Below are 24,815 nucleotides of genomic sequence, written 5' to 3'. Positions count from 1 at the left end.
CATCGAGTAAGTGACAGACAGGGAACAAACATTTAAAAACAACTTTAACATTTTAAAAAAATATAGATATATTTTTGTTTCTCATTAGGTCAAACTTAACTAATTCATGGGTGTTACTTTTATATTGATTTGTCTTTTATTGTTTAATTGACTTTCCACAAAACAAAAACTAAGCATTTTAACATGTACCTAAATAAATAAATTATGACTAACCAAAATCTTGCAAGTTCTTTGAGACAAAGTATAAAGTAAATAAATATATGATTTTATTTTAATGTTTGCTTTGATGTATCATGTACTATACCATAATTAATCGTGATGATTCACAGAAAACGGTGGGCTTAATTTGTTTAAAAATGTAATCTATTCACTGCCCTATAAATAATAAATGTTTCTGACTGCTCAAATTTTAAATAGCTCTTTGTGAAATAACACACCAATAATCAAGACATACGGCAGAAAAATACAATTTCTTCAAGATTGCCTTGCAAAAATGTATATATTATTTAAATAAATATGAAATAGTACAACCTTAATACATACTTTACTTGTGCTTTTCTCTTACACAAGGAGAGAAAATAAAAAAGAGACAAAACCACAGAGACAAAAAAAAAAGGGAAAGCGAGATCGAGACAGAGAGAGAGAGAAATAGAGAGAAAGGGAAGGAATTGAAAAAAGGAGCAAGGTTCAGGCGGGAATCTGTCATTGGGGACGTCTCCTCCGCTGATTGACTGGGTGGATTAGAGATTGGAGGCAGACAGCTTCACTAAAGCTCCACAAACAACCCACAGGCAGTGCTAACTTGTGTGTGCTCAGGTAAGCTCGATTTACTGGGGAGGAGGAGTGAATCAGAGAGAAAAATGAAAGGGAGGGGTTCAGGGTGCAGAAAAGAACAATTAACTGAACAAACACGCCAAAAAGTGGCCTCAGGCCTCCATGTCCCTTTACTAAACAAAACCAAAATGTCTCTATCTGCATGGTTTCCATGGCTTGACCATTGGTTAGGCCTGGGTTTTCAACCAGTGACAACCAACACTTTTTCTAACTTTTGATGACATTTCCAATTTTTAACAAATGGTTAAGTAGAATAATGGAAATTGGTGTTCAAAACCCATATGAGCACAAAATTAGATGTCAGGCATAATGTTAGTCTTAGTCACCATTCACTGTCATAACATCTTTTGTCCATCTTTCATAAAGAAAGAAAGTCATATTGGTTCGGAACAACATGAGGGTGGGTAAATAATGAAAAACTTAATTTGTGGGTGAACTATCCCTTTAATGTTCTTAAAAGTGCACTCGGTAACTTGTGTCTTTTTGCCATCTTGGACTTACACTGACACCTAGCGGCTTGGATGCAGCATCATTGAAAAATCGTTAGTTTTCAGTTTCAGATGCCACTGTGGAAATGTTGTATTCACAGTCAGCCATGATTATTTAATCAATGAGTGAAAGTGTCAAATAACAGGGTGGTTACTGAGATTAAGTGAGAAGTATTCTGCTATGGCAGCCCCAAGTGTGCGGACACTCCCCATGTAGAATAAAACATCTTTTATAAGGTTACTGATATGACTGGTGTCTTCATTTAAATGTGAGTGGTCATGATTTCCTACATATTGCAAAATTACAATTCATGTCTTTAGGAGTTAAACATTTTTAATGAGAAAAGAAATGACTGCGTGCACCTTTAATACAAAGTGTTTCTGAGAAAATATTGCTGTTTTATACTGAATTGGCTGAGAGCTTGACTGGGTTGTTTCAACCACTGGGTCAGTGGAAACTTTGATGAGAAAGGTGAGAGAGTTTGCTGGCTTTAACAAAAGCAAACCACAAGCATCCAGTCTTAGTTGATTTCCATTCAGCAACCTGACAGGTCTCACAAATATTTCAGCAAAGCAATTCGCCTCAACGATTATGGCCGCTGTCATCTCCTATTCCTGAGTTGATCCTTCCTTAATACCATTTTTTGTAAGGCCGGCAGCTTTCTTTATTCAGATGAATGTAAAAAAAAAAGCAGTGAAAATACCCTATCTAGATAGAACATTATTTCTTAAAACACAAAAGGACAAAACAAAGGCAGAACTCTGCGGTTTGCCTCTGCGCAAGGAGGTTAAATGAGCCAACAGATTGTCTTTGTGAGGGTGGGGAAAACATTTATTGCAAAGCCACAAATAGGGTAGTTTCATAAGCTGGCTTTAGGTAACTGTCCATATTTCAGTCTGTATTTTGCAGCATGGCAGTAATATCTGTTGTACTGTTGAGCGGCATTGCAAATTAAAGGGTTAGTTCACTCAAAAAAGAAAATTCTGTCATTGTTTACTCACTCTTATGCTGTTCAAAACCTGTATGACTGATTTTCTTTTGTGTAACATAAAAAAAGAGATTTTAGATAGAATGACAGCCTCAGTCACCATCCACTTTCACTGTTTAAAAAAAAGTTGAAAATGAATGGTGACTGAGGCTAATATTCTGCCAAACATCTATTGCTTTCTATGGAAGAATGAAGTTTAATTTCCCATTTATTAGTCTTGTTTCTTTAACATCAAATACTTCTAATTTGTAAAACCTCACCATTTCTTCAAATACAAAAAAAACTGGTACACCGTAAATAAAAATTTGTTGTTTTTACAAAACAAAAAACAATTATAATAAAAAAATAAAACTCGGCAGCTGTGGTTGCCAGAATAATTATATAAAAAATACAGTAAAAATGTAAACAAGTTTACAGGACAACCTGTAAAATATACAGTTTAAAACTGTTGTTTTTACTGTATATTTTATATTGCAGTACCGTTGTTTATATTATTAAATGCTAAACTTAATATGTTAACCTTCTGAAACTTCTTCTTTTCAATTTATAATGTATTGTTAATCACCATAGTAATTACAGAAGGGCACATGATGACATGAAGTTCATCAATAGATGCCTTTCCAAGAGCAATGGCCAATAAACATGTAGAGACTCACACAAACACTAAACAACATCAGGGTAACACATGTGAAATTAGAATTATGCAATAAACGTTAACTAAACTACATCAAATATAACACAAAACACACCAAAGTACATAACTGATATTAAAAATAAGAAGAAACAACTATTCCAATAAAATATAATGAAATGTAATGGGTCATGTAGGTACTTCTGGGAATGCTCGATTATTGTTTTTTCCACTAATTTTAACAATAATTTACCGTAAGAAGTACATGTACTCTCTTGTTAAACATAATATTAATTTTAACCGTTAATTATATGTAAAAATCATAATTTTTACATCCCTAAATAATTGTATTTTTACAACATTTTACCGTAAAACTACATGTATTGTTTTTTTTATATATATTTTAAAAAATGTACGTATATTTTACAGTAACTACTCGTTAACCAATTTGCATTTTTTACTGTAGCATTTTTACAGTCTTTAACCGTTAAAATTACAGACTTTTTTACATTATTAAAAACCAGTTCAACAACTTTGGATCCTTACGTAACCACTCGCTGATATTTCTGTCAAATTTTGCGAACTTCATAATCCTCTGGGAGACCAGTTTTATTACCCATTGGGAATCTGAGCCAAAGCCCTTTTCTATTGCTTTTAGGGCAGCCCTTTGAAGGTTCTGCTGCCAGCTAACAACATTAATTTGGAGGGCAATTTTGGCTCCTTTCATAAAATGATGTTGATTAATTACTTCCACTAGATAGAATTTGGCCTCCATTAAATCAGCAGAAGTGCAAAAGTTATTGACCGATAGAGATTAATTCTGACCTTCTCAAACACTTTGAAACTTGAGTGATGATTTCACTCAATTAAAATCAAATCACACTTTATGAAACAGCTATAACTTATAAAACTGTAAATATAAACAGTACTGTGCAGAAGATGTTTCACAAAAACATTTATCTTAAGATGCTTATTTATTTCTTCAGCTCTAGTGTGTCAATAGGAAATATAAATTTGACACTCCCAAACATTACTCTTGTAAATAGAATAGATTAGGATGGAAGAACAGGGAGCCCTGTAACAGATAGCATGGCCCCCACAGATCCCCTATGAACATCGAGTCAGTCTGGGATTACATGACGAGACAGAAGCAATTGAGACAGCCTAAACAGATAGAAGAACTGTGGCAAATTCTCAAAGAAGCTTGGAACATCATATCTGCCAACAACCAAGAAAAACTGTGTCCAGTTGTACCTAGGAGAATTTGTGCTGTTTTGAAGGCAAAGGTTGTGACATCAAATATTGATTCAGCTTTTTTTATGTTTACTAGATTTTGCATGACATTAATTGATAAATGAAAACTATTTATGGCATTATTTTTGAAGACATCCTTACTATGCAACATTTTTCACCAGTGCCTAAAATATTTGCAGAGTACTGTATATTTAAACCCAATACTTGTCTAACAAAAATGTCAAATTTTACAAAAATATCACTGCAATTTTGCCTAAATCATATGATATCTTACAAAATGCAGGCATTTTATTGACATTTTTAATCTTTGCGTTTATAAACCCTCTATAAATGCAATATGCTATCTCTACTGGCAATATAAATATCCTATTTTACTACCTGTTTAAATAGGCTAAATATCTTAGAACGCCCATAGAGATATCTATTATAAATGTAAAACCTATAATATAAATGTTCATGTATAGTTTACACTGATTTAAAGAAGTCATATACTTCTACATATATGCATCATATATTTCCAAATATTTCAAACGTTGCTATTTTCATATATGTAGGCTAACATATACAGTAATTTTCTAAATCATAGTGAAATTTTAATATGAACAGTATATGACCAAATATATTAATTATAATTTAATATATATGTTCATACTGTATATGACATTATATCAGATTTCTCTATAGGACATCTCAGCATTTTATTGACTTTATTTACTTTAGTCAATATAAACTCCTATATAAACCCAATACTTAATCTGTACAGGCAAGAAAAAAAAATCCTGTTTTACTACCTGTTACAAATAATATCACTGTACTTCACCTGTAATCATATAATATCTTATTATATCCCAGCATGAAATTGTACAGTAAATAGCCCTTTGGCCGAGTTGTCATTTTTATTTAATTTAATTTTTTCTTGGACTGTACGAGCACTGCCTGCAGAGTGCGGAGTGATTTTGACTGCTAGAACATGACAGGATACAGCTGTGCTTGAGCACTCGCAATCCAGCGCACTTGCATGATACACAGACTGTGAAACAGCCGCAGGGTCTACCTGGGGAATTACTGTGGCTGCCACAGCAGCTCTCATGCCTACAAATAACAGCAGCCTGGCAGTCTCTCTATCAATGCTCCTGCATTAGATTTTCCAAGTCGGTTTCATAAGCACACCAACTGAAATTTTCTGACTCCAGGTCAGCAATTATAAACTTTATTAAAAAAAGCACAGTACTGACTAACAGCAAACTAAATTGTTCACTCAATGGCCACCTTGCAGCTATTTATATGTAGAAAGACGCAGCTAATCTTTGTGAATGGCAAAAGATGAAATCTCCTAAATTATTTGTAAAGATTAAATTGCAACAACACACTAAAAAATTAATAATTTTAGGATTTATGCATTTCAATTTAATAACAAAATTGCATCAAACTCAATTGAGTAATCTTAACCATATAAAATAAATAAATAAACTAAATATTTTATGTTTGAGTCATTTAATTTTGTTAAAAATTACACAATTCAAATACTGTAGATGGAATTTTATTATGAAATTGAATTGGGTAAATCATACAAATAGGGTAAAATACTTTTTGAGCGCAAATTTAATATTAGCAATAATCTCAAATTTAGCTTCTTGTTCAATTTCTTCTTGCTTTTTGCTGCCATATCACCCTGCAGCTATTGCCTGGTTGCCCACTAAAGCTAAGCAGGTTTGAGCCTGGCCAGTACCTGGATGGGAGACCACCTGAGGAAAACCAAGGTTGCTGCTGGAAGTGGTATTAGGGAGGCCAGCAGGGGGTGCTCACCCTACGGTCTGTGTGGGTCCTAATGCCCCAGTATAGTGATGGGGACACTATACTGTAAAAAAAGCACTGTCTTTTGGATGGGACGTTAAACCGAGGTCCTGACTCTCTGTGGTCATTAAAAATCCCTAGGGCACTTTCTCATAAAGAATAGGGGTTTAACCCCGGTGTCCTGGCCAAATTCCCCCATTGGCCCCTATCTATCATGGCCTCCTAATAATCTCCATCCCTGAATTGGCTACATCACTCTACCATCTCCTCTCCACCAATAGCTGGTGTGTGGTGGGCGTTCTGGTGCACTATGGCTGCCATCGCATCATCCAGGTGGATGCTGCACACTGGTGGTGGTTGAGGAGATTCCCCCCTATACTATGTAAAGCGCTTTGAGTTTGAGAAAAGCGCTATATAAATGTAAGTTGTTGTTGTTGTTCTTGTGCTCAAATTACAGTCTGGTCCAGTTAACGCACATGCACATTTCAGGCAATAAGGCAAGTTCTTTTAACTGAAAGGTGGGAAGTTCTGTCTCTAATGCCGCCATATTGAATATTACAATGTCTCCTATTTATATTTCTTGGAGTGGTTCATCATTTCGCACTCATACTGTCTCTGGTAACAGATTCCTCATGTATACATGAAAAGGCGACCACACAGAAATAATGCTGGATTTGTATGCATTTTGTAATCCCTCAACATGTCTTTTTGCTCAATAAACTGGTTCACCTGGAGGGCAAAATTTTATACATGCAAGACATTTTCTCAGTGAGAGGAACATGCACTCATCAGTAAGCAAATGGTGAAGTATATACTTGACTGTCTCTCCCCTAAGCATCATTTGCATTGAGTGAGAATCCAGGGGGCCTCTAGGTCTTATCCCATCCATTTCATGGGTGTATCATGAGGGTGAAGACAAATCAAGGTCTATTCAAGGAGGTGTTGATCATTCAAGGGAACTGCACACTTATTTAACACATCTAATGCATGGAGAAAACACACTCCAAATTTGTTCTTGTATTTTAAAATGGTAGAGCATTGTGTTAGAAACAGATTCCCACGAAACACAACAAGTAAAAACAAAATTATGCAATAAAGGCACTGTACTCTAAATCACATTGAAAAAAGCATCTGTCAAATGCGAAAAGGTAAATGTACATTTTTTATTTTACCACATGGTTATAATTTTGTTGCATGTGAAGTCTCAAACATAACCGGTTCTTAACATACTCACCATATTTTAACAAAAAGAAAAGTGAAATAAGAAAGGAGAGAACTTAATTTCAAAAACAAACAACTGCCACAAAACACAATGAGGGCATCTTCATCCCTTCTGAGCAAACTGAGTGAATGACAACATTCTGCTGAATCCCACTGTATACAAGCCAAACTTCGGAAGGCACACACTCACCTCGTGCCAACTTCTTTATTACACAGGCTCTTTCTGCTGGTCAATTGACTAAGCGAATGAAAAATCTAATTAGCATGCACAGTAGTGAATGCAAAATCTATAAAAACAGCTCAGTCTTATTCATCTACTGTTTTTTTTAAATAATGAAAAAGATTGACAAATGAACCTACTTGGGGAAGAGTCCAAACTTCAAAGAAGCTCTGAATGGGTTTGATAGTGTCTATTTAGCTTTCTATCAAGAATAAAAAATAAATTACTATCCATTCATCTTCAAAAAAAAAACATCTATGTAAGTGTCTCACCCAGAGCTGTGCTAGAGGACTTTTGCTTTCATCTAATATTTCGACTTTGGCTACAGAAGACAAAGTGTGGGAGGTGAGAGCATGATTATTTTTTCATTTTCATGGGAAAAACAGAAACGGCGCTATCAACATACTGCATGTTTCTTTATAGCCATGCCGTAGGAGAACAATGAACATGCTGTTAGGAGTGTCTGTAAAACTCTGAAACCCAAATATGAAAATATTGTCATCATTTACCACTCCCATGTTGTTCCAACCCCACATTATTTCCTCTCTTATGTGAAACACAAAAAGAGATTTTTGGCAGATTTTGTGTGCTTCACTTTTCCATACAAGAACATTGTATTGTTATTTATACTGTCAAGCTAAAAAAAAAAGGACAAAATTATATTTAAAGTTCCATCTCTTTTGAATTCAGAAGATTTTTACGAAATTTAACTCACTGTTCTAGGCCTATACCTTCTACTATACTAGGCCATGCAGGCCAGTGGTGTCTCAGCAGTTAAGGCTCTGGGTTACTGACCGAAAGGTTGGGGGTTCAAGCCCCAGTACTGCCAAGATACCACTGTTGGGCCCTTGAGCAAGGCCCTTGACCCCATCTACTCCAGGGGCGCTGTTTCATGGCTGACCCCAGCTTAGTTGGGATATGTGAAAACAACTGCATTTCATTGGCTCTGCACAATGACAATAAAGTTGAATCTATACTATCAAATATCGACATAATGCAATTCTTTTCCTCACAATATTGTATCGATACTTTTGATCCCTGTATAAATTTTTTTATACAACTATTTGTGTATTCATATCATGTCCAACAGTTCAATAAAGACGAAGCAGATCGTCTTAATTAGTTCAAACTCAGAACACCGTTTCTCAGTGCAGTCAGAGACACTTACATATATGAGGTGTGAGAAAGACTGAAACTGAGCCCATTTCTCTCACAGACATGGTGGTTGTCTCTCATGCCTCTTACTAGGTCTGTGCAAAATATCGATTTTCTGACTAACTAAAATCTTCATTTGATTATATCGAGATCGATTCTTAAAATCCCACTTGAGGACCAATAACGTGTGGCATTGATGATGTCAAACCTGCCGTGACATCTAACAGTACCAATTTGTTTATTAAACAAAAGAGCAAATTAGATTTCTGGCAGAGAGGAAGATTATCAGTGAACAATGACAAAGCCATCATACGTTTGCAAAAAACTTGGATGGGATACTTTTATGATAATTTTATCATGATGTTATGTTCTTAAGCTTGGCAGTATAAATCACCATACATTTTCATTGTATGGAAAAGATCAGGTCAGATATTCTAACATGTAATTTTTTTTCCACAGAAGAAACCAAACAATACAGGTTCAATATGACATTAGTGTAAGTAAATAAAAAACCATTTCTTTAAAGTATCCTCAAAAACACATTAAAACAAGCAATCCCATTTTGCATATCACTTGAGGCCATACAAGTAGCACCACAGTAGCACCACAGCTATAAAAGAGAATAAAAGATGGAAGAAATGGAGCTGATTTGTGTAAAAAGTAAACTTATCTATCAATCTGAAGTTCAAACAAAACCCATACATCATATAACGTATCTGCATTTCCTAGTTAGCCTAAAAAAAAACATTTATTAAGACAGACAGTCACCCTTTTCACAAGACATATTATAGTTGCTAAATATAGAAGAATGTTTTCATCTCACAAGTGATCTTCAAAGTGGAGCGCTTGTTTCTACCATATCAGCTCTAAATTTATTTGGCACCAAAGCTATAAATCCTTAATAATGGATTCTGGGACTTCTACAGCACTGGCTAAGTACATATGGCAGGTTTATAATTAGATAGTTTCGTTGAACCCATCAATAACAGTTTGAGATAGAAACCAGTTTTGCAATAAAATGATTAAAACACAGCCAGAGCGGTATTCAAGTTTTCCTCCACAATATGACAACTTGTCAATCAAAAGACATCCCAGTAGGAGCAAACCCATCCTCTATGGATTGTAGTTATTACTCTTGCACAGTCATACCCTTACTTACATTTATATAATTGGTGTGCACACAAAGAAAGATGAATCATGATGCAGATAAGGTGCACACATTTATGATGCAAACACAATATATATAAATAATAAATAGAGTTTGAAATATCCTACCGCTGTCTTCAATGGAAAAGTAGAAAATGTCACTTGTGGCATTATCTTCGTCTCGGATCACATAGCAAATATGCATGTCATCAATGTCAGCTGAGGGAGGAAAAATTCAAACAGATGAGTGTGACTTTTTCAAAACTATATTAGACCTTTAACTAAGTTGGGGTGATATAGATTGGCTTTATATAGATTATTACAATATAGATAAATTATAAGTTGTCTGTAACTGAGTGAATATATATGATAAGTAAGGGATAATGTACAACCAGCCAGTCAGCGATAATAATTGGATGACTGTACATTCTCCATTATCAAAATATCAAATATCACATAAATTAGCCAAACAGTAACAGTCAACTAAGCTAATTAGCTCATGAAATGTAAAATAATGACCAACTGATTGGAATTCTTCCGCTTTTTACATGACTACTTCCAAATCAATAAACATAAAATATTGATTTAAATTAAAATTAATTTTGTGAGAGAAGGCTGAGTGATATGAGAGACATGAAACTTGCATAACTATGAAGAAAATTGGTTGACAATGGTCAATTATACAGTTTAGCGTTCATTATACAACAACTGCAGAATGCTGCGATCGACCAATCAGAATCAAAATTTCCAGAGGGCAGAGTAATAAGCTTTTAGAATGTGCACATGAATGTTTCATTTTGAATGACATACTCAGATGCAAACATTTCTATATGATGCAGATTTCAACCCACTTTCAAATAAAGGCATTTTGCCACCTACTGTACTTTCTCCATACTTTACAGAGGGCCACCAGCAGCACCAGACTGCATTATGTCTGAGCTTTATCAATTGGAGAGTGTTTAATTTACAGTTATAGAAATATGAGGCACTGAAGCCGTGGCACATCAATTCCCTTCTGAGCGAAAGGATGTAAATAGAGCTACAGGGTTCCAGCTGGTACTCATCCATTCATTTCTTCATCACGCTCTCCTTTGCCTAAACTTTGGAATGTATTTCAGGTTTCTGAGAGGGTCTTGCATCTACAGCCTAGCCTATCGTCAATATTTGATGTCAAAACATTTCTCTTCAAAGGGGCCAGCTCATAAAAATGTAAACCCATCATTTTCAAATGCCCACAAGGGAGCAGCAACTTTATTTACTGTAGTAGCCCACACCAGCACCCCCCAACTGTTAATTCCCTTGAAATATTCAAAGAGAATCTCGAAAAAGGAGGCTATTTAAAAAGGGAAACAGTGGCAAGCTGAGCATGTCTCCTGCTAGCTTTGACATTTACAAGTTTTTACAACTCTACTCAGAAAGGTCTTTTAACTCCCCAGACCACAAGCATAACTGTTGCCTTTCCCTAACTCTGGGGGGAAATTACTTTTGCACCATGAATTATATTATATTGATCTTATTCAATGCTAAAACATCTTGTTACAAATGTTGTTGACACCATCCTTTTGAGGCAATGTTTGGCTCTTACGATTTCAGGACAAATATCCACACAATAGCACAAAATCTTCAAATATCCTAAAGCTCTTAGCATTTTTAAAGGAATATTTTCAAAATATGAAGATTTTCTCACCAGTTACTCACCCTTACTGCAAAAAAATAATAATTTTGTGGTAAAGTAAATATAGCACAAAAGTTTAAGCATGAACTTGAAAATATTAATTCAATTCTACATTCATGTACATGTAAATATGAATGCTCTAGCTCATAAGTAAATATTGTTTATGATTGATTGTTATTTTCACAATGTGTCATCTAAAGTAGAAAACTGTGTCATTTTTATTTGCTAATTTTAGCAAATTTCACTGGGAAATAAAATAAATACATTTTACTTAACTTTTTGAAGCTGGTGTTCCCAGCATACACTGGGCTCGAATAATTAATGAGCTTGCATGGTTTCACTGTTTGTCGATGTTTTCATTGTTAATTTATTTTAATTTTTTTACATTTGGTAACTTCTTGTTTTGTCTAGCCTTAAGTATATCTTCTAATCAAAATGACCTGTTTATGATTACAAATATTCTGATGATTGTCACCAACATGGTGTTTTATGCAACAAGTGTTGAGGCCTGTGTGCGCAACTTTAAATCTTGTTTTTATCGACAGTAATGCAGAATTATGTTGCCTCTTAGACTACATAGCAAGCATTAAGTTTCCCTGTGGGAGGCTTCCATATGTTATTTAGTACATGATTATACATATGTTTACAAGGAAAATTAAAAATGTGCAATGTTCTAATAAAAAGTGTATTTCAATTTTACTGTCTATATAAGCACCATGTATTTCATAATTGTAATTAAAAGTTACTGACTTTACAAAAAAGTTTAAGTTAAATTTACTCACTCACTTTAATCAATACTCTGTTATAAAGTTAAGTAGATTTTACTTTTTTACCATTAAGATATACTTAATTTTATTTTGCAAGTTTTTGCACACAGTTAAGTAAATCTTACTAGTTATTTTTTTCAGTGCTCATGCTGTATGACTTTCTTTCTTCCACAGAACACAAAAAGAGATGTTAGGCAGAATGTTACACTGCAAAAGTAGTGTAACATTCTTGGGGGGGGGGGGGGGTTCTCTGAAAACAAGACTCAATTTCTTATGTAATTCTGCTTCTCAATTAATATTTTCTTGTTTTAAGAATTATTTTTAGATTTTTACTGACTACAACAAATACACAGTAAGAAAATATTTTTTTTGCAGTCAGTAACCATTCCTTGTCATTGCATCTTTTTACCATACAATGAATGTCAGTCCCTAACATTCTTTCTAACATCTACTTTTTTGTGGTCCAATGAAAATAGAAAGTCATAAGGGTTCAAAACAACATGAAGGTGAATACATCATGACAGAATTTCTTTGGATGAACTATCCATTTAAGTACATTATATAGGCCTCCAGTACATTTTTACTGTCATATGCAATGTTAAAAGATCATGTTTATGTTAACACAGTAGTATCCTCACAGTATTTACGTTAATACAGCATTATCATGCATACACTGATACATCTCTGCATCTGACACATTTTTCATTTGCAATGTTAGAGGATCATGTTTATGTTTATACATTATTCTCACATTCTTCATGTTAATACAGTTTTCTCACACATATCACATTGTCTTATCAGTGCATCAATTTACTTTTAAATCAATTAACGCTGTATGAAATTAAAGTCTTACCTTGAGTGAATGTGGTGATTGTGGCATTGCCTTTTCCCAAGTCAATGAGGTATCCATGCTCTGCACCCACAGTAATTTTAAAAGTCACTGCTCTTTCAAGGCTATCTCTGTCCACTGCCTTTAAAGTTTTACTGGTGATCAGGAACCCTAAGTGTCCAGTGGGGAGAATTCTCAAAGCTGTACCACCCTTGTTAGTTACAACTTGAGGAACTCCATTGTCCACTGAAAGAATTGTGATTTTCATCATCTGAGGCTTGCGTGTTGCATAAATTGTATCAGGGAACACGTAAAAATCGGTGTGAGTTCCATCAGTAATGGTGAACGAGAAGCTGTCCAAGGCAGACTCAGTCCCATCGTGCTTGTAGCTGATCAGGTTCTCATTCATGTCCTGCATGGTAAAGGAAGAGACAGGCCGGGTATTGTTGAAGAGCAACTTGCCATGTATGGGCACCTGAGTGATTGTGAACTTCAAAAGCTGGTCGACTGTATCACGGTCCTCTACCATCAACTCAAAAGGAGTGATTAACTTATTTTCACCTTCATTAACGACCAGCCTATGAATGGTGACCACAGGCTTTTTGTTATCTACATCAGTTATTGATACACGAAAGGTGCGGAAAACTGGGTTGTAACCATCTGTCACCTCAAACTCAAAGCTGTCCATTTTGATCTCGTCATCAGAAGTATGGATGTAGTAGATCTTATTACCAGCAAGCTGAAGCTGAGTGAAGGAAATAATGGGCATACCTGGTGTATCAGTGCACTCCAGGTGGCCTCTCATAGGGGCACGGGTAATGGTGAAGACCAGGTGCTCATCAGGGCTGTTGTGATCACTGGTGCTGAGAAGGTCTGTTGTTAGAGTCACCTGCCCCCCTTCTTTAAGAGAAACACCTTTACTGATCACATCAGGGAAAACCATGTCTATGCCACCTACAGTAACATAGAAGTACCTGTCAATCAGGGGATTGATGCCATCAGTGACATCAAATTTAATGAGGTCACGAACTCCCTCTTGTCCATTATGAATGAACATGATCATATCTTGGTCCACCTCACTTTGTGTGAAGTTCATTCCAATGGTTATGTTTTGTAGCGTTCCAAATGGTGTTATCTTTTGTAAAAATCCTTGATTGGGACCATAACGAATGACATAAGTTAGAGTGCTGTCTTCTGTATCAAGATCAGTGGCTTTCAAAACCTTGTTGTTGATAATTTTCACTTCTCCGATATCTATTTCGAGACCATCATTGATTGCCATCCTTGGTGTTTCATCGTCAACTAAAATTACCATAATCAGGACAGTTTTCTCCACTGTAAACTTCCCATCAGTAAGAAGAATTTCAAAACTGTCCTCTGTGGTTTCAGAATCATCATGCTCGTAAAAAATACTCGAAGTTTCTCGAATCTGATAAAGAGTGAAGTTAGTCACAGGAATGGTGCCAGAGGTTAACTGATTGAAAATATATCCGTGTTGTGGAGGTTTTGAAATAATAAACGTGAGCTCACCCACTGGAATATCAGCATCGGCACCGTTTAATATTGGGGTGTCAATCACAATGTTCATGCCTTCCATAACAACAAACTCTCTCATATGTATCTCTGGCTTTTCATCATTGGATGGGATGATCAAGATTGGGAAAAAGTGCCTCTCGGAAAAGTTTATCCCATCTGAACACCTGAAAGTAAACCTGTCCTCAACCGGCTCCACACCTTTATGGATACTTTGCACATAATAAATGTGATTCTCCCTAATGTCTTTGATTGTGAAAGCACTAATGGCAATCCCTGATCTGGATTTCTCAGAGCCTGGTGCTGGGGAGATATTCTCAACATAGCCAGAGGTGGGCTGCACGATAATTGTGCAAAGAAGGTCATCATTAGGGGTGTCAATGTCATTAGCACTAATGTGCAAAATTTCAATTACGTTCTTCTCACCCTCTATGACACTAAATGGGGGGCCAACAAAGACTTCAGGGGCCTGACTGTCCAATGGTAGAATGGTGACCTGTACTCGAACTCCTTTGATTTTATTGCCCCCCACAGTCCATTCATCTGACATATCAGTGAGCGTCAGATTAAAGAAGTCGTGTTTCGTTGTCGAGCCTATTTCACCACTAGTGTGTGCATATACCACCAAGCCACTAATGATGTCTGATTGAGTGAAACTATTGGATGGCACACCATTTACTAATATTTCACCAAACACTGGGGGATCCTCTACTATAAATGTCAGTCTGAGGTCATCAGTGTCCTCGTCTCTTCCCTGAATGACATTGGTTGTGATCTCAGTGGCTCCGTTCTCCAAAACATCAATGTAAGAACCGATAGTGCCTTCAGGAAGATTGATAGTTGGAGCTTCATCATCAATAGGCTTAACATTGATCTTAACTGTGATTGTGACAACGTGGACACCATCACTGATGTCCAGTTGGAAGAAATCGCTGGTTGACTCAGCTCCATTGTGAACATAATATATTCTGCCATTAGATATATCATCCAGGTTGAATGTATTCCCTTTAGTCATATCGATTAATGTGTACTTGATCTGACCATGCTTTGGAGGCTGGGTTATTGTAAACAGTATCTGTGCACTGTCAGTGTCAGCATCTGCGGTGTCCAACTCAGCACGCGTAATGACGTGCACTCCTCGCTCTTGCACGGTGAAACCAGTGTTGGTGATCTGGGGGGGCTTGTTGTCAACAGGCTGCAAAAATATGGTGAACACTCCATCAATACTGTTTCCAGCCGTGTCTTCAACTTTGTAATGGAACTGCACCACATGCGGTGTTATCCCAAGCTCAAGATCAGGAGGCTTGTATGCTATCTTGTGATGATTAATCTGTGCCTGAGTGAACTCTGTGATCTCTAAGTCGGGGCTTTCAGTCAAAACAATGGTTCCCAGAATGCCAGGGCTATTCTCATCTGTGTCTGTGGGTGGCTGGGTAATGGTGTACTTCAAATCCCTATCCTCTGAGTCTAAGTCAGTGTAGCGCAATAATTTCTTTCGAAAGAAAGTGAGCTGGTACTCGTGAACAGTAACTTGCAGAGTGGTGCCAGGATAAAGCTCTGGAGGAATATCATCAATGGGAAGAACTTTGATGATGAATGAATTTTCACCTGATTGGTTTGGTGGGTCATTGTCATCTTGCACATAGAAAACAAACTGATCCATGATGGTTTTTGTATTATGTGGTCCAATATGCCTGTAAAATAGCTTCCCTTCTGTGATGTCTTGTTGGAACCATTCTGTCACAACTTTCTCATACATTTCATCATCTGCATTGAACCTCCATGTAGAGGGATCCTCAGGTGCATCCGATTGACGTAACATTACTTCTCCAACAGTAGAGTAGGGAGGCACCATTATGAATTTAATAGTTGAATCTTCAGAGTCAATGTCTGCCGCACTAAGCATTAAAGATGAAATGGGCATCATTTGGTTTTTGAACAAGACTAAACCTGTGTTGGCATTAATTATAGGCGGCTCATCATCGGTTGGCACCACAGTAATGGGAAAAAGGAACTCGACTTCATGTTTGCCATCTGTCATCCTAAAAATTATGTTGTCGCTATATGTATCACTGCCATCGTGCTGGTAGATGACGCTGCCTATATCAAGATCGGCTGGGGTGAAGTATTTTTGCCTTGACCCCAGTACTGTAAGCTCGCCATGGCGCAGCCCATTAATAACCGTGATTTGGACATTGTCTAAATTGTCTTCATCACTAATTTGTAGGTTTTGTAAACTGGACAGCGACCTCGACTGACCCTCATAGAGCAGCTGCCCAGTGTTACGGGTCACAACCGGTGCAAGAGTGTTCATTGGTTTGACCACTATCATAAAAGCAAAGGGGTCTGATACAGCCCCCTCAGTGTCTACAACTTCAAACTCGATTTGAAAAATTCTCTCAGCATCCGAATCCACAGAGGGAGGTTTGTAGGCTATTTTCAGGTCTTTCAGGTCTCCATGATAAAAAGATGTGATGGGCAAATTCCTGTCGTCTGTGCTTACAATGTAACCTTCCTCAAAAGACAGTGGAGAAGTGATGTTAAATATTAAATCATCAGGATTTGACTCAATATCCTCGGCCGCAAGCATGTCATGGGTTATAGCAGTCATCACAAACTGGTCAACCTCCATCATCATCATCGCAACAAAACTCGGTTTAGGAGCAGTGTTTTCCTCGCCCTCTTTTATAAGCACCACAATTTGGAAAAACTCTTGCTTTAGAACATTCGCCTCTTTGTCTTGTAATTCTAAATACATGGGAATATAGTCTCGATTTGGAGAGCGATGTGCAAAAGTATGCTGATAGCGTATGTTCATCCTGACAAATTCATCACAGTCTACAGCTTTTGCTAATTTACCGTCATCAACCAGCTTTCCATACCTGGGCAAGGAGCTCCCACTCGCCAGAGATGTAATTTTACACATATGAGCATTTCTATCATAGGTGAATTCCAATATTTTCTGATCAATAGGATTACTCATCCCAAGCAGCTTCTCCACAAGCAGAGGCATGTGTTTGGTGAGAATCTCAAGCTGTGTGAAGATCACCTCCACTTCCATCATAAAAGGGATGATGACCGTATCAGTCTGTGTATCATATCTCAGCTGAAGTCTCACTCTGTCTTTTGAGGGGCTCCTAGATCCAAAATGTGAGTATTTAACATCGTTTGGACCAAATTCACAAGGAAACTTTTTAGGGGACAGCTGTCCCGGTCTCTGTGACAGTGGATCATTATCCAGAACGGTCATGATGCACTTGTCTCCGGGTTGAACTTGTATCACCAGATCGTTTATCGGATCAATATAGACAGATCTGCCAAAGGGAACGCGTATTCCATTATTGGCAACGAGAATAGCATCCTCTGAAAGTTCAGATCTTAATCCGTAGGTTAATCTCAAACGTTCAATTCCCTGTGCGGATGCATTGTAAATCAATATAATGAGAAACAAGGGATAACGAGACGCAAAAGCACTGCGTTGCCGCTGCTCTGATATTCTCCAAGCCATTTGTGATGTGAACCAGAACGATTAGTTTCAAAATCCGTGGTAAGAAAGAGAAAGTGTGAAAAAGTTAAAAGAAAGTTAACGCGCAATCCCAAAATATCCCATTCGCATCCGCGCAAAGGCGCAGCACTCTCCCTAAGAAGCTCGCGCTAAGGAATAAACTTTATGCCTCGCGGAGCCGTTCGAGGAGACCACGCCCCCTATTAATCGATTGGCTCATATTCACTGTGGAATGCGTTCGGTGAGCTCTAATTGGTCGTACGCTGTGTCACTCAGAGACAAGTGGAGACAGTTCAGCATGGCTTCAGAAGGAATGAATTGTGGGGTAAAGTGTTCTGTCTTTTGTTCAAAGAAACAGATTTTACATTTGGATTAACGTTAGATATGAAAAACTCTTTATTTCATCGTAGGTTTACTTATGTAGTCCTGGTGCTATTTACTATATATCAAAGCTATATGCTTTGATGGTTAAAAAAAAAATACAAAAAAGAAAAAAATCTTAAGATTAACAATAATAAAAATGAAGAAAACAAATAATGCTAAAAGAGTGTAGAGGGAATGTTAAATAGACAAGATGAAGTTGTGTGTGAGTGGTCTGAGATCCTTTACAGCCACTGTGCATTGTTCCAGCTCTCTCTGGTGGTGAAAGTGGAAATCATGGATTCACTTAATGAACGTAAATATTTTGCACATCATTTTTTTGTGCCAAATATTTATTTTTTTTAAGCAACATTGCCCTACTATTTTTCCACACATAGTAAATGGGTCTTAATACATGGAAGTATAGAACTGCATTTATGTTTAAGAAAAGGGTACTTCTGTAAGTGTATCATATTTAGGGATCCATGGCAGAAAACCCTTGGAAATCCTTGTATTAAATTATTCCATGTCATGTAAATATTCTTGCATTGCAATGCTCCAACCAGGATCCTCAGAATCCCAAATTAATGCCTCAGAATGAAACTCAAAAACCAGGAATGTCAGTTATTTAGGTCAAATGTTCCTTGGGACTATAGCTGTATACCAAATCCGCACATGTGACGGCCTTTATTGACTGATAAGATATGCACATCTTTCTGAGCAGCTGCTAAAGGATGTGAGAGAACTGAGCATGTGCCAGAGAGTGCGGCGAACACAATAAACTCAGCAGCAGTCTGGGCAACTACTGTATATATTTATATTTGAGCAAGTCAACATATTTTGCAATTATAATGCAATCAAATGCTTGTATGGCAAATTGTGATTGTAAAGCAGCCATTTGAAGTGCTAAACATTCTGTAAATACTACTGTGAATCTACATTTAAAATTGTTTATTATTGCTGATATACAGTATGTAGACAAAGAGTAATTGTCTTCTGAGTAAAAAAAAAATCACCATTCTTTTATTAAATAATAATGGTGTCAAATCAGCTGTATATGAAAATTATCATGTTAGACCAAATGCAGTCAATAATATTTCTAACTATCCCTGAGAGTTTAAACGTTTTGTAAACTTTAGGCAGCATAAATAATGAAATCACCATCGCCCCACACACACAAAATATTTTCTGACCCTTATCCCTACCCCTTAATGCTCTCACACACACACACACACACACACACACACACACACACACACACACACACACACACACACACACACACACACACACACACACACACACATGTTGTGTTTCCATGTTTTATGGGGACTTTCCATAGACATAATGGTTTTTATACTGTACAAACTTTATATTCTATCCCCTAAACCTAACCCTACCCCTAAACCTAACCCTCACAGAAAACATTCTGCATTTTTACATTTTCAAAAAACATAATTTAGTATGATTTACAAGCTGTTTTCCTCATGGGGACCAACAAAATGTCCCCACAAGGTCAAAAATTTCGGGTTTTACTATCCTTATGGGGACATTTGGTCCCCACAAAGTGATAAATACACGCTCACACATACACACACACACACACACACACACACACACACACACACACACACACACACACACACACACCTCTTTGCATTTTTCACTTTAATTAAAACATTATTTAGTATATTAACTAAGTATCCTCATAAGGACCATTTGCTGGTCCCCACAAAGTAAGTGATTTGATTTTTTAATATATGTGTGGGGGACATTTGGTCCCCACAATTTAGACAAAACCTGACCCGTAGGCACAGACACACAAAACACACACAGCCAACTATTTTGGTTCCCTGCTGTTTGGCTGATGTTTCCAGTAAAGCTTAAAATTATGCACATCACAGAGGAATTCAGCCCTGTCAACACCCCCTGTGTGAATCAGGCACATCAGATTAGTCGTGCCTAGTGCTGATTTATGGGCCGTTTGTTCATTCTTTTGACTTACTGAGATATCTGCAAATTTATTTGTAATACACAATCAGGAGAGCTTAAAGGACTTTGTAAAGTTGTATGACAGTCTATCAATTGCTTCCCCTAAATTTAGGACAATGTCCATTTACTCCTTTGTGATAATACAGTAGCAAGGAAGCGGTGTTCTTAAATCAAGCCTTGTCCTCACTTTGAGTCAACGGAAGACAACATAAAATCCTGAGTGGAAAGTCCCCCGGAGGAAGTATTTTAGAGACTTGGTAATACTTGGTTTATATGTATAGAGCTGTTGGGAGCTCTGATCTCTAATGTATTTGATGAGTAGGATCAGCCTAAGCAGACTGAGGTAATAACAGTAATCTAGGTTGATACTAGGGTATATAGTAGGTGTATGGAAATGAAGTCATGTAACTGCAAAAGAAAAGTATAACATTATGATCAATAAGAGTGAATTCCAAATTATAAACTTGGCAATACAGTATCCGTTGCCACCAAATACACAGACTAATAATCAAACTGTTTCACTGCTTACCAACCATCTTTTGAAAACATCTGCAGTTTTTCTACAAAATACCCAATGACAGCAAAATAACCATTATGTTAACTACAGGGCAGCAGTGGGTGATGATAAACAGCTATAGAGCTTTCACTTTGCCCATTTTCCACAATCAGTCAGTGTTGAAATCCCCTGTTTCCTCTTTAGACAGAGAAAAACCTGTTATTATTTACTCACCCTTATGTTGTTCCAAACTCATTTTACTTTCTTCAAGGGATGGTTCACCCAAAAATGAAAAAGTTCTCATTATTTACTCACCCTCATGCCATCCCATATGACTTTATTTCTTCTGCAGAACACAAATGAAGATTTTTAGAAGAATAACTCAGCTCTGTTGGTCCTTACAATGCAAATGAATGGTGACCATGCCTTTGAAGCAGCGTGAAGCTTGTACATGTTTCCATAGATGATGGTATAAATATTGGGATTGGGGGGAGACATTCTTGTTTTGATTATAGGGGGGTTACCTCCCCCATCCCCTCTGGAATCTACGCCTCTGTGTGTGGGTGAGAAATAGATAAATATTTAATTCTTTTTTTACCATAAATTTCCACTTTCACTTTCACATTTTGAAGGCATGAAAATGAGTTAATGATGAGATAATTTTTTGGGGGGGTTGAACGATCCCTTTCACACACAAAAAAAAAAAAAGACGTTAGGTAGAATGTTAGGCTCAGTCACTATTCACTTTCATTGCATGGTAAAAAGATGCAATGAAAGTGAATGGTGACTGAGGCTAACATTTCCATTTGTATTGCATGGAAGAATGTCATACATGTTTGAAACATCAAATCTAGGGTGGCTCTTTCTACAAAGGAAAACTGAGTACATGTGGCATGGTATGCATAATGATAATAAATTAAACTCATGCTGTGCTCTCTCCTGGTGGCGACTGTCCTTTTGCAATGCAACTTCCATAGTTGCCAAGTGTTGCAGTTGTTATTCAGGCTTTCCATTGCAACAATCGCTGAGCTTATCAAGTCTATTTTTTGCTTGAAATGCACTCGATTGTGACAATGGGCTCCACAGATCTCATTAGTGCTATTTTAGTTCATTACTTCACTAAGGCCTGCCTTTGATTGGGTATGCTCTCTGTCCAGACTAGGGGGAGGGAAATATGCTGTTAAAACCTGTCAAAACTATTTTTGTGACAGATGAGTGCAGGTCGTAGAGGTCAAAACACAATTTGTCAGCAGTGCAGGTGTCTGGGCTTGCCTCTGAGTATAAGAAAGGATTGCAAAAACAGGGATCGGGAGGAAATTTGCATCTATTTGTTAATCATTTATACTTCTGAAGATCAGTATGTACTGCTGAAGATCTTTAGCAACAAACTTTATTAAGATATGCATTTATTTGTTCTATATGTCTCTTTATTGTGCTGTTCTGGGAATTGCCATACATATACTGCATTCTTCTAAGATTAGCTGGATATGTGCCCTCAGGACTGTTCGTCCTTCATCCTGTTCTCTCCAAAATTTGTTTCAAAGCCCTGTAAGGCCAAAATACTACTTCATTCACTATAAACAACCATTACATTAATTAACAGGAATTGCGGGATTTAAAGGAATAGTTCAACAATCATTACAGTACTTGCCAACCTGTCTTTTGAAATCTGTATTTCTTTCATGAAACACCAAAGGAGCTTTGTATGGAAGTATGTCCAAGATGCTCTTTTTCATAGAATAAAACTGAATGGTGACCACAGTTGTCAAAAATTGTCAAGGCAAGATTTTGAATGACTTGATAGCTTCAGACAACTTGGAATTTAGTGTCATATGGACTACTTTTTTGATGCCTTTATGGTGCTTTTTTGTCCTTTTTGAAGCTAGACATCCACTTTAATTTTATGGAAGAATGCAGCTCTGACATTCTGTTAAAAGAAAGTCATAGGGGGATGGAACGACATGAGGGTGAGCCATTCCTTTAACAGCTAACTCAAACATTTCCTCCAAAACATCTTTAAGTTAAAAATGATTTCAATAAACATTATATTAATCATTGTCAATATTTCATTTTCTATATTATTTATCTCGGCCTAAAGCCATCAGATTTGCATGGAACTGACACTGAAATATTAATGAGCAGTAAGATAAATTCAAATTATAGTTGTGCTGGAGGAGACACTTAGAAATAAATTAGTCAATGATAATTAACATCGAAAGTTACTCAGCTATAAAACAAGCTCACTCAAGAGAGACCCCTGAGACCTTCAACTTTTAAACATTTGTTAATAAGTCTGTGGGACTCCAGCTGTTTGGTGGTCAGTAAGGAGCATTAGGGGTCACCAGTTCTAATCCTGTCTTGGGTCAAATCCCTGTCCACACCCAGCACGATACAATTTCTGCCTTTTAGTCCTGCTGCCATTTTACTGTAAGTCCACTTTATGCCACACTACTGAGAAAAAACTGCTTTAAGCAGAATTGTGTGTTTTATTACTTTATTAAATTTGATATGCCTACAACTTTAAAGTTATATAAACATTTTATTTTAAATGGTTTCAAATTGTGTAAATGATGTGTAGAATTTGTTTCAGATACTTTAGCTTAATTTGCTCCACTGTAAAAAGTTTGTTATTGAAAGAATAATTGAAAATGGACAAAGAAAGTACAAATGCAATAACTATTTATTTACCAGCCTGGAGTCACCTAAAAAAAAAGACTGTTTAAAATGAACTATTGCAAGCAAGGTCTGTAGGTGTTGTTACATGTGGAGGGTACAAAGTGTTACAATTAATAATAAATATTAATAAAATATTCATTTAAAAGTGTTGCAAGTCAGTTGCATTCAGTGTCTGATTTGTGGTCTTTAAGTGTTCAAAGAATGTACAAATTAATTGCAACATTAGTTGTGTAATATATATATATATATATATATATATATATATATATATATATATATATATATATATATATATTATAAGTTGAAGTGAGAAGTTTACATACACTTTGGTTGCTGTCATTTAAACTACATTTTTTAACCACTCCACAGATTAGCAAACTATAGTCATTTAGGACATCTACTTTGTGCACGACAGTAGTATTATTTCCAACAATTGATTACGGACAGATTATTTCACTTTAATTGACTATCACAATTCCAGTGGGTCAGAAGTTTACATGCACTAAATTAAATGTGCCTTTAAGCAGCTTGGAAAATTCAAGAAAATGATGTCAAGCCTTTAGACAATTAGATTCTGATAGGCAATTGGATGTGTACCTGTGCATACATTTACCTTCAAACTCCATGCCTCTTTGTTTGACATCATGGGGAAATCAAAAATAAATCAGCAAAGCCTCTGAAAAAAATTGTGGACCTCCTTAAGTCTGGTTCATCCTTGGGAGCAATTTCCAAATGCCTGAAGGTACCACGTTCATCTGTACAAACAAGAGTACATAAGTATAAACACCATGGGACCATGCAGTTATCATACCGCTCAGGAAGAAGACACATTCAGTCTTCTAGAGATGAATATAGCTTTGTGCAAAAAGTACCTAAAACAGCAAAGGACCTTGTGAAGATGCTGGAAAAAGCTGGTAGACAATTATCTATATCTCCAGTAAAACGAGTACTATATTGACATAACCTGAAAGGCTGTTCTGCAAGGAAGTAGCCACTGCTCCAAAACCACCATAAAAAAGCCAGACTACAGTTTGCCAGTGCACATGGGGAAAACGATCTTACTTTTCTTACTAAACTTTGCCATCACAAAGCCCTGACCTTAATCCGATACTAAATTTGTGGGCAGAACTGAAGCATGTATGAGCAAGGAGGCCTACAAACCTGACTCTGTCTGGAAGAATGGGCCAAAATTCCAGCAACTTATTATGAGAAGCTTGTGAAAGGCTACCCAAAACGTTTGACCCAAGTTA

At 36.6% G+C, this 24,815-nt stretch overlaps 1 protein-coding gene across 1 annotated transcript in view; it reads right to left on the bottom strand.

The window, feature by feature from the left end:
* LOC127629479 (FRAS1-related extracellular matrix protein 2-like) overlaps positions 1-18,044 on the bottom strand; it is a 106,467-nt gene extending 88,423 nt beyond the window's left edge. Inside the window, exons 1-2 of the mRNA XM_052106576.1 lie at positions 13,028-18,044; positions 9,862-9,951 (exon numbers count right to left, since the gene is read on the bottom strand). Of these exons, the coding sequence (XP_051962536.1) occupies positions 9,862-9,951; positions 13,028-18,044 (5,107 nt within the window). The remainder of the gene's footprint in view (positions 1-9,861; positions 9,952-13,027) is intronic.
* Between the last annotated feature and the right edge of the window lie 6,771 nt (positions 18,045-24,815).

Source organism: Xyrauchen texanus, chromosome 36 (assembly GCF_025860055.1).
Source record: "Xyrauchen texanus isolate HMW12.3.18 chromosome 36, RBS_HiC_50CHRs, whole genome shotgun sequence".
Classification (NCBI taxonomy): Eukaryota; Metazoa; Chordata; class Actinopteri; order Cypriniformes; family Catostomidae; genus Xyrauchen; species Xyrauchen texanus.
This window is presented reverse-complemented; position numbering and strand designations above follow the sequence as displayed.